The following is an 11,706-nucleotide window of genomic DNA, read 5'->3' as shown; positions in this document are numbered from 1 at the left end:
AAGAGACCTACATTTGTTCCCTAAAGACTGTTTTTTCACAGCAGCAGATAGTTAAATGCAGATACACATGAGTTAATCCAGAAAGTAGTATACAAATTATTCACAGGGGGGAACTTAACTCCATAACCGAACTATCAAACTGCTGGAACAGCTATTTATATTGCAGTAATACCAGAAACCTAACCTAAGGCTGAGAGCCCATTTTAAGTGCAATTCCTGCTCCAGGAAGCTTGTAGACTATTTTCTAGTCAAAGTACACAAATGGCATAAAATGAATTGACAAAAGTGAGAATAAAAGCAAAACAAATACTACTAATATCAGGCTTTTATGTACTGCTTTTCATCAGTAGGTCTTATGCTGGTTGATCGCACATTGTCACACAGTCCTTAGTGTATTTATCTTCAAATCAATCTCTGTAGGGAGATATCCCTGGTTTCTATAAGGGGAGCTATGACACAAAGAGGCACCAATATTGCATATGAAGTAGAGAACTGAACTACACTACATACTGCTCCCTGGAGAACTTTCTGCTGGTTGCTTAGCTAATGGAAAGGCATCATGTTGAAGTATCATGGGAGAAATAGGCCCTTTAGGGGGATTTGAAAGAGGAAGAGTTTTATGATTTTTTAAGTTATTTTCTTTCATATACATGACAGAACGAGCATAAGGGTGCATGAGAAAGGAATGAATGCATAAATCAACATTGATAAGGAAAATATCATTATGAAAGTATTAATAGTTACATAGATATTAGTATTCCACTTCGAGCTTTCCATAAAGCTGATTGGCTCCATCAGACTGCAAAAGCTAATAATGAAAATAGGTCCCATGGGACAAAAGAGCATGCTTCAATTGTGTGAGGTATTCCACTTCACAGAGAAAATGTTGGAATTAACCTGAGTAGGTCACCTTGCCCTGAGCAGAACTGTTTATACTGACATCATTTCTGATAGATGTTATGTTGTCTGTTCTTAAAGCTGTCTTATGAAGGTGATTTCATAGTCTACTTAGGTAATTTACGACAGTGTTTCATTTTCGCTACCATTAGAAAGCTTTCTTAATACTAGTTATGTCTTGCAGTTTGAGCTCATTACTTCTCACCAACATACCAGAAGCATGAAGGGCAGATTGATTGCTCCCTTTCACTTCATAACAGTCTTTTACATATTTGAAGACTGTTATCGTATCCTTCTTAGTTTTCTCTTCTTTAGGCTAAAGAGACTCAGTTTGTACAGCCTTTTCTTCGTCCTCTGGTGAAAAACTCTATTCTGTTCTTATTCTTTCTGTTCTCCTTTAAATTCTTTGCAGCTCTCACATCTTTCCTGAGGTGGAAACTCAAGGCTGATGAAAGCACTCCAGGAACAGCTGAGGCCTCACCAATACGTAGTTATAAATTCCTTGTAGAAGACACCATCTGGGGTTGGTATCACATCTGTATCTCCCCCCATAAATCCCACTTCTTCTCTGTCTTCAAAGTCCAGGAATCTATGTAGGATGACCCTTCCCATTACCTAAAGGGTGCCAGTGCTGAGAATTACAGAGGATGGAGGGATCTGCCATTCAGTGTTGTACTTACAGTTAAGCTGATGGTGGATTTGGACAAGCTGAACTGATTGCCCGCCAGTCAGTAATCAGGAAAGGCTCTGCTCCGCAGGGTCATAATGACCCCATTGGGTACAAGGATGGATCATTCTCCCTGAAGATTGCCATCTCCTGATGGTGCTGACACTTCAGGATGAATCCCAGCTGTTCACACCGGCCTCATACATGATCAGGATTGTTTGACAGTTGTGTACCTGGCGCTGGCTGTCCCAGCTGCAGAGAGGAATATAATCCCACCAGTCAGTGTTTGTCTCCCTCCACTCAAACAAGAGGGGATTTGACTAAGCAATGGCTATGGGTTAGGCTGATGTTTGGAGGCTCCAAAAAAAAAAAGACCATTCCAGATGGGACAATGTGGCTTGCCCTCCAAGCCTACCTAGAATGAAGGAGAGGCCTGTGGTCCCAAGTTCTTTTCCTGCCAGACAATACCTTGCCCTGTCCTACAGCCTGCAGGCAATTCTGAGAATATCTTAAAGGTGCAAGTCTTCCCAGAATGACTGCAGCAGCTGCAAGAGGCAGCATGGCTCTGCTCCAGGTGTGAAGCAGAGGCTGATGAGCTGTGTCAGGCTGGGACTTAAACAGAGCATGTTGACATGGTCATTGGTCACGTGCAAGGCCGACAAGTTGAGGTTGGATTTGTGATCACAAGGTCTGTGTTACTCAGTGCACTCCTCGACACACATAAAATGGATCTGACCTGTTCATCCTGAAAGCCCTAAGACTTCACCAGAATAGATGCAAGCTAGTTCAAATCATTTAATTGGGACATATGAGGCATTCTTCAAGATAACTACACAACACTAGCCTGACTCTGCTGAGTCTGCTATTATTTGGAATAGGAACCTGACTCGTCCCACAGCAAAAGGTACTGTAAGAAAACTTAAGCGGTTCAGAGTTCAGTCTAGAAACCATACAGATTTTGTCAACAAGAGATCTGTCAGTGTTTATAAACAAAAAGAGAAGAGTCCTTAAATGGGATCACAAGATATTTATCACTATTTGAACATTTGGTTACAGTTTTCATAACCATGGTAGTTATTACAGAAATTAGAATAACTTCAACATTATCACCTTTAAACCTAAAGTATGATGATCTTGCATATTTAGGTGAAAAAGCTTGGCTATGTTTATTATTTGGGCAAATAATTTTACTTGAATTGATGTATACTGATAATTTTTTTTAACTAGAAATCTACAGTAGAACTGATGGTGAACAGGTATCAGTGGGTTCATAATTCCATAGTCACGTAAGTCCACTGCAGATAAATATTACCTATATTAAGGTACAGATTGTCTGCATACTTCAACAGGAGAACCTGTATAGACTAGCAGAACAATGGCTCTGAAATAGAATTTGTAGCAAGATTACAGTGAAATCTCAGAGTAATTTAATTGATTAGTGGCTCTGGAAAGCTATATTTTTTATATTTTTACTATTACTTACTGGTTTTTGACTTCAAAGATTTATTTCTCTTAGAAGCTAATTTTGCTAATAAAAGCATGCATTTTTGAGAATACCTCAGTCTGTAGTTTAGTCAAGAGATAATGAGGAATCTAGGTTGACTAGTTAACCAATGTTTATGATTTAGTTGGTGCGTGTTTTGCAGTCTACCATTCTCTGATTTGTTTAAGCACTCTTCAGATTCCTTCAGCTGCCTGAAAGGAGGGAGGAGTCTGTAGTAGCAAAAGTATGATAGTAAGCATTACTTTCAAATAGAAGTGATTTTGAAAGTGGGGTGGGTTTACTGGTGGGAGTGGATAATTAGGAGTCTGGAGCCTCTCTTTTAGCAATGTATGGTATGTGAAGAGCAGCCAGTTTATATCATACAATTAGAGGTACATGGCTAAGCAGCCCTTCCATCCATCACCCAAGGCCTTGTTTTGAGACTCTGCTGTTTGGTTCTTGTCAACTGTAATTATAATATCTGTAACTCCTATAGGATTATTTGTCACCTCACCAACCTATTTCTTAAGTATCCCACCTATGTTAATGCCATTAATTAGCATTTCATAATTTACTTGTGCAATCCTCTGCTTTAACAGCATGTTTGTATTCCCTCGCATCTGTTTAGAGATCAAAATAGATATTAATAATTATAGGACAATTTGCAATAAACCGCTTTTTCTCCCGTTTCTTAATGTAAGCCTTGGATTGCTGACTTAGAAGGCTATTCTAGCAGGCTGTACGTCTGCATGTAGAAACAGGCCTAGGCGTTAAAGTTTTAGAAATATATGTGTTCTTAGCCTCTTCCTGAACAAAGGAAAATGCAATGTGACTTTCTGGCACTTAAACATACGCCATGCTGGACAACACAGAAGTGGGTCAAGCAGGCTGGAGCCAGTCAATACAAATTGTCTGGGTCAAATGCCGGAAGGCAGCATTTCAAATCCAGGTCAGGAAATTTCCCTTCTGGTATTTCTCTCTTCTTAAACTGCAACATTTTTTCATTTTCACTGTGTAGTGGAAAGGGAAGCTCAGGTGATGTCAGCAGCTTTACGTAACTGAAACAGCCCCGACACTTCCTGAAGGAGGTGCAGTCGGAGCTCAGGTGCTAAACATTTCTGTGCACGCCACAGCTTTACAAAGTCAACGTTCAAAAATGAAATGCTGAGGCCCGCGCCTATGGCCGCGGGGCCGGGGCCGGGGCCGCCCGCAGCAGGCCCGGGCGAAGCTCCAAGACGCGGCCCCATGGCGCGACGCCCGCGCGGGCGGGCGAGCGGGCGGCGGTGCATGCCGGGACAGCCTATATGGGCGGGCCGCGCCTTCCGCTCCCCCGACCTCTCACCCGGCAGTGGTCTGCGGCACAATACGGAAGTGCGATGGCGGCCCCGGCGGAGGAGGCGGCGGGAAGCGGCTCGGGCTCCCCGTCCTCCGCCCGCCGCAGGCTGAGCATCATCTCCGGGCACCTGCGGGGCTCGCCGTGGGCCCCGGGGCGGGAAGGGCCCTCGCCGAGCCCCTGCAAGGCGCGGGGGGCCCCCGCGGGGCCGGCCTCCGGCTCCATCCCGAAGAAGCGGTAGGCGCAGGCGGGCTCCCCGCGGGGGAGCGGCCCGGGAGGGGCGGCAGGGGCCGGTCGGCGCCGCAGGGGCGCGCCCTGGGGAGCGCGGGCTCGCTGCCGGCCGGGGGTGGGCATGGGCTGGGGGGCACGGGAGGCCCCGCGGCGTTAACCGGAGCGGTGCGGGCGCCTCCGGGTTTAGCAGCAGCCGGGGGGTGTCCGAAAAGCAGCAGGGAGCCGTTGGGAGGCAAGTGAGGCTGCGTGCAGCCTTGGGTGAAGTGCTGAAGCGATTAACGGCTGGAGGGAGTGGATGAAACCTCAGAAAAGTGACTTTCAGTGTTTTATTTTTTGTTCCCCTTATAAGGGAACTTGTATGTGGGCAGAGTCACCTTAATAACTGTAGAAGAGGTTTCCTATTTGCAAAATAGTCTGATGCTACTTTAATGAAGAGTGCAGCATGTGTGGAAAAACAAGATTTGTATATGGACTTTTTGCTGTGCCTGCTTCACAGTCACATGAAACCTTCACCTGATATGAATACTAACAAAAATGTACTCATAAATTAGACTCTAACTCAGTCTGTGGGAGCTGAATAGTTGTGTCAAGTCCATTTTCTTCCCATTTCTTACAGTGTTTAGTAAGAAAGAGTCGTAGTTCACATGAGACCAAGGGAAGGAAAACTGTCATGTTATCTAGCTGAAAATTGTTTCATTAGTTTCTGAATCCTTTTTACTGCATTCTTTTAAATGCTACAATTACAATTCCATGGTATAGCTTCATGTAACTTGCAAGCCCATCCCATCAGAAAGGCTGACCTTATTATATTTATTTTACGATCTCTCCTCTCCTAGATGTGGGTTTTCTGTTCATGTTGGCTTGTTATCTTGCAAGAGTGTCTTAAGTTTTGGTTTGTAGACAACCTAATTGCTCTCCATTGAGCTGTCTATAGACACTACTATGGTTCCTGTTGGTGCATGGAGGTGGCCTTGAGGCAACTAGTGGTTAAGAGAGTTGTTTCTCCTTTGAGGAAAATCCATACTTCGAACTTGTTTTTCCAGACAAGTTCAAGCCCCTGCAAGGGCTTTGTGGGAGCAAGCCAGGATATGAATTATTCTAGCAGGCTGTGCTTTTTTTCCTAGGGCCACAAGCTGAACATCCCTGCTTTGGGAGGACTGGGATGTTATGTGCATGAAGTCAAATGTTAAGAACTTTGAGAGACTGTAGCTTTCATTATGAGAAGATTTGATATTTGTACAGGAGAGGCATCCTCATGTCAAATGATGCCGTTCACTGGGAGAAATGGGTTGTTTCAAAATTCTCTGCTTCTGTATTGAGTTACTCTTTGGTTTAAGAGTTTAGTAGAAAGTAATCATTGTTTTTGAAAAGTATCTGTCTAGCTAGGTTTAGGGATATATTGAAAATGGATTCTGATGTACCTTCCACTGCCAATCATTGCATTCTTGAAGAGTAGGAAGAATAGAATAGAAAAATCTTTTGTGAAGATGCACGTAATCCTAAGGGTAGTTTCTTTTTCCATGGAAATGCAGGTTTAGTAAACTTAACACCTGTACTACTACAAGTTTGCAACATCATTCTCCGATACTGATTTTTTGCTATAGGAATATAATATTTTGCTATTTTTATTCCAAATATGTTGTTCCAGATTAAGAATAAATATTACATTCCTTCTAGGAGCTTATGATCAAAGTGATACAACTGCTGGATACTTTGCTGTGAGAGTGTAAGGAAGCTGCTGAAAATTTTGATCGGTGCAATAGGTACAACTATCTTGATGTACCTAGAGTCTGATGTTCTCATATATTGAAACAGGAGAACCTAAAAGATGTGTCTCTGTTTTCAGATGTTCCCTCTGAATACCTGAGGTGTGATGAAACATATTTGAGATGTTACATATAAAGAATGTCTGAGACTTAACTAATAGCTTAGATGCTAGGATTTAGGTAGAGATTGTAGTTGAGGATAATACCCAGGTTTTGAAGTGAGTAATAGGGGAGGATGATTCTGTTGCCTGTAGTGATTCAGAAAGGAGGTAGTAGCATAAAGAGTGGTGAGTGATAAAGGGGCTGAGCCTGGTTCTAGCTATGCTAATCTGGAGCTGATTGACCCGTTCAAGAGAGACAGAACGTCCTGGACAGAAGGATTCATGTCTGCAGTACAGTAGTTTGAGTGACTGTCTGGGTGACTGAAATTACTTAAAGATGGAGAAGGCCTAGAAAGTCATCTTGGAATATCCACAGAAACCTGGGAGAGAGTGGGGAGATCCTCTGTGAGATGCTATAATGACACAGGTAAAATACTTTGAAAAATACCATTTTAAGGCAGACAATATCGGTTTGGAAGTCTGGTTAAGAGATTAGGTTCTGATGAAGGTGCTTCTGGTTGAATGAGAAGGTAAGGGATTTTGGGGAGGAAATTGGAAAATGCTACACAGTGACTGTAACAGATGTCTTTAAAGCTTACCAGGAGTAAGGAATTTTAGAAAATCAATTTATATTATCACTAACTTAGTTTATCCATTGATAGGCCAAATGCTAGGCACTCTTAGCACTTAGTTAAAATTACCACATGAGTGAAATTAAGTGCACCACCCAAAAAAATAAAAAGACACAAAGTCATTGGTGTGAGGCTAAGGGCTATTATCAATGCTAATGGGAGTTTTCCAGGAATTCCTTGCTTTAGGCATGGCTTGCATTCTTAGGCAAAGGTATAATTAATAATAAATCATTACTTGTTTTTTTTATTTAGGTAATACAGTAGATAAGAGTAAAATGTGATATTAAAAACCCTGCATGTGCACACAACAAAACCAAACAAACCTGTAAATGAAAACATGGAGAACCAGACAGAAAGACAGTCTGACTGCTAAGGTAATAGGTAGCTTAGAAGATGCTAGTTCTAGAATGTCTTCAAGAATTTGGAGCTGATGATCAAACATCTGTAAGGAAACTTTAGATGGCTGAAACACTGGCTTGGATGTATGGAGGCTGTAGTAAATGCAGTAAAGAGATAGGGTTGAAAGATGATGGTTGAATTTGCATTTGGGGCTTTGAGTACAGAAGAATGAAGTATGGAGGAGATGAGCTAGTTGAATACAATAGGTCTTTGAAGTGTAAACATGAGTGTAAGGAGCTGTGGCTGTTTAACTCAGCTGGTTAAATATCTTTGGCTGAGATAGGACTACTGTATTTGTCTTATGTCCATCATTTAACCTGCACTGGTTATGCTTCCTTATTTCAGTTCAAAAGTGTCTGCAAATCTTGTGAAGCTGCACCATCGGAGAATAGAAGATGCTTAAGTATTTTAAGCCTTGTCAGAGTTCTAAGTGTTTTTAGGTCGTTGAACAGATTACAAGGTTCTGAAATTTCTTAAAATAAAATTTTAACTTGTCAAGTTTTCCTGCTCAATTTTTTGAGCTGTATGGATATTCACACTTGCATTGCACCAAGCTGTAAGATCTAGCTAGGTTGAAGCAGATTAGTTTAATCTGTACCAAATTTAATATCACTATCAAGTTAATTGACTTTCAGGCTTGTTTAGTAAGGCTTGTTCCCACGTCTTAGCATAGTCACAACTTCAGAGGTATACAGTAGTAAACTCATAGCTGTTTTTTCTATCTATCAAGGGGACAACAATGAGGATTTCGGGAGTTAATGTGACCTCATGTTGGGAAGATCTTCAAGATAGTGGTTTTTTATGTGTTACTGAAAAGCTTGGCTGAAAAATCTTACAAGAATAACTGATCTGTAGATAGTTACAGTGATGCTGTGTGGCTTTTTGTCAACAATATTAGGACAATCCAAAGATGATCTTTTTCTTGCAGTCTCCTATTAAATCTGTACATGGTGATTCGGCTTTTCCACTTCTTTCTGAACTATTAGTTTAACTGTGCCTAGCAAAGCTGTGGCCAAAGGTACCTTAAGCAAAGATTTCTGTGTTCGTTATGTCAGTTGCATCTTTTCAGTAGTGTTTGAAATAATAACATCAAAACATTTGACATGTACAAGATTTAGTTGCAGTCTGTTTTGCTTCTACAAAGCAGGAAACTTGCTATGACTGCATCCTTGTAGTACTTTAAGTGTGTGTCTCTAATCACTGCATCAACTTCTAACTACTTATACCATAGTCACTAGACACTGACTAGTGTAATTGACCTGCAGAAACACTGATTTCTTGTCATTGACAGTCCAAAGATGTTAATGTTCAGGATCTTGTCCAGTTGTTTTTTCATCACCAGTGGAGGCAGGAAGAAGGAGGGCATGTGGAATTGACTGAGATTCTGTGGGTACCCATCTAACTGTCCATGTTTCCAAATAAAAATGCTCATGAAAGCTAAGCAGTATGAGTTTGCAAATTGGGATATTTACAAATTGTAGTAGGCGTCCTATTTAAAAAAATCTTTTAACGAGAGGAACTTCCTCAAAGAAAGATAAACTAGTATAAACTTGGGTGAGTTTCCTCTTGAGAAAAATCCTATGTACTGTAAGAATGGAGAGATGTTGTATCTTGGTGCATTATTGGTCGGAATTTTGTGTTAATTCAATGTGCCAGTGAAGGATGGGGTCTAGTTAAACTGCTGTGTTTTAAAGTCTTAAAGATGATGGGTGTGCTGAAAAATTTACTAAAAAAACTCAAATTGAAAAATCTAATCTCTTTTTCCCCAAAACTTCCATGTTATGCTGTTGATTTTTGATTATTTTATTAGCAAGGCCATTTTGTTGAGATTTCTGAAGTTATAAACTTAAACTTCAAAATACTGTATAACTATTTAAGTACATGGTGAAGAGTTAATCTTCAACTTGTACTGCTGAGAACTTGTACTGCACTGAAAACGCTAAGGTGCTGTAAAACTCCTTAGAACACAGTTACACCAGGGTAACTATTATATATGTTAGAAAATCCCTCTCAGAGGTGGACTTTGAGTTGATATTAATCTAGCCATAATAGTCTGTATTAAAACTAATTCAAACCAAACTTTACACATGTTCCTTGTTAAAAGGGGGTATTGACCAGGTGTAATTAAATGTTCTCTGTAGCTCACAGACTAAAAAATTTTTTTCTGTCCTGGAGCAAGAAAAAGCAGGTCAGAATTTCCTGACTCTCCCAGTCTGTGGGGAGAGCTTCTTCCCTGCAAGATGAAGAGAGGTTTGGGTGTGTGGGGTGTGTGTGTGTGTGTTTTTTTGTTTTTTTAGTATGGGTGCACTGCTACCTAGGGTAGACTAAGGGATGAGTTTATAGCCAGACAGCTGCTCTGTATCATGTTCACACCAAGCTTGCCTAAGGGTAACTTTATTCATATAATCATATCTTCATCAAGACTTAAAACTTTTGCAGAAGTTGCTGGTAGCTATTTTGACTATATCAAGCAGAGTTAGCTCAAAAAATTAGCTTGACTTTAACAAGTAACATTAAAGATGCTTCATGTTTCACTACCAATACTCAGCCACCTTTTACAGCATTTTTTTTTTTTTTTTTTGTATCTTGTAAATTTAAATGATGGCCAGTACAAATGCTGTTTTATAACTCTCATTCACCTGGTCAATTATTCTAGTTCATCTGTAACTACTGCTTTATGTAACCTATCTTGAGTGATGGGCTTCCTCTTTCTTTGAATAGTTAGTGAATTGTTTAGGATAGCTTACTACAGTTGTTAAAGGTGACTTTCAGAGGAATATGCAACTATGCTTATAAGAGTACTTCAAATGTCTAAAAGTTTTTTTTTTTTTGTATAATTCTGTTTTTATTTGGAACTAAATTCAGGGTTTGTTTAGGTGAAGACTGGAGGATGACAATACCGAAGTATAAGGTGAGCAACAGGGGGTGGAGAATGTTGGGGGGCAGGGAGAAGAGTTTTTCTTTTTTTCCTCAAGTTTAGCTTGTCTTCTGTATGTATCTTGAACTTGGTTACTAAACTTAATTTTGTCTGAAAGGTTAGATTCCATATGCCAGTTCTTAGTGCTGTTATGAAAACATTTAACTCTCCTTAGAGAACAGAGTGTTCCAAAGCAAAGCTTGATGCTAAATTAAATCCTGACATAGTTGACTCCTGAGCTAGTGGTAACTTGGAGAGACGGAGAGGGCTGCTGCCATTTAAAAGTCTTAACAGATCATAAGGAAGTGTGGGCTAGATGAGTGGACAGTGAGGTGGATTGAGAACTGGCTGACTGGCAGAGCTCGGAGGGTTGTAATCAGCGGCACAGAGTCTAGTTGGAGGCCTGTAGCTAGTGGTGTCCCCCAGGGTCAATACTGGGTCTGGTATTTAACTTTTTCATCAGTGACCTGAATGAAGGGACAGAGTGCACCCTCAGCAAGTCTGCTGATGATACAAAACTGGAAGGGGTGACCAATACACCAGAGGGCTGTGCTGCCATTCAGAGGGACCTCGACAGGCTGAAGAGCTGGGCAGAGAGGAACCTCATGAAGTTCAACAAAGGCAAGTGCAGGGTCCTGCACCTAGGGAGGAATAACACCATGTACCAGCACAGGCTGGGGGCTGACCGGCTGGAAAGCAGCTCTGTGGAGAAGGACCTGGGAGTGCTGGTGGATGACAAGCTGATCATGAGGCAGCAATGTGCCCTTGTGGCCAAGAAGGCCAATGGTATGCTAGGCTGCATTAGAAAGAGCATTGCCAGCAGGCTGAGGGAGATGATCCTCCCTCCCCCTCTACTCTGCCCTGGTGAGGCTGCATCTGGAGTATTGTGTCCAGTTCTGGGCTCCCCAGATGAGAGATGGAGCTGCTGGAGTGAGTCCAGTGAAGGGCTACAAAGATGATTAGGGGACTGGAGCATCTCTCATATAAGGAAAGGCTGAGAGAGCTGTGACTGTTCAGCCTGGAGGAGAGAAGACTGAGAGAGGATCTTATCAATGTGTATGAGTATCTGAAGGGAGGATGTGAAGAGGATGGGGCCAGACTCTTCTCAGTGGTGCCCAGCAGTAGGATGAGAGGCAACGGGCACAAACTGGAACATGGGAAGCTCCGTCTGAACATGAAGAAAAACTTTCTTACTGTGAAGGTAAAGAAGTCTGACACCATCCTGGGCAACCTTTCACTAGGTAACCCTCCTTGAGCAGGGGGCTTGGACTAGATGATCT

The 11,706-nt window shown here is 41.7% G+C and overlaps 1 protein-coding gene across 4 annotated transcripts in view; it reads left to right on the top strand.

The window, feature by feature from the left end:
• The first annotated feature begins 4,409 nt into the window (after nucleotides 1-4,409).
• The window catches only part of AGPS (alkylglycerone phosphate synthase), a 62,388-nt gene continuing 55,091 nt past the window's right edge, over nucleotides 4,410-11,706 (top strand). For all 4 annotated transcript variants that reach the window (XR_003255088.1, XR_003255090.1, XM_026075179.1 and 1 more), the window contains exon 1: nucleotides 4,410-4,617. Coding sequence is in view for 2 of the 4 variants with exons in the window: in XM_026075179.1 (XP_025930964.1) it covers nucleotides 4,424-4,617 (194 nt within the window). In the remaining 2 variants the exon portion in view is untranslated. The remainder of the gene's footprint in view (nucleotides 4,618-11,706) is intronic.

Source organism: Apteryx rowi, unplaced genomic scaffold (genome assembly GCF_003343035.1).
Source record: "Apteryx rowi isolate R43461 unplaced genomic scaffold, aptRow1 scaffold_110, whole genome shotgun sequence".
Lineage (NCBI taxonomy): Eukaryota > Metazoa > Chordata > Aves > Apterygiformes > Apterygidae > Apteryx > Apteryx rowi.
Note: the sequence above shows the minus strand (reverse complement) of the source record. Positions and strands in the feature narration are given on the sequence as shown.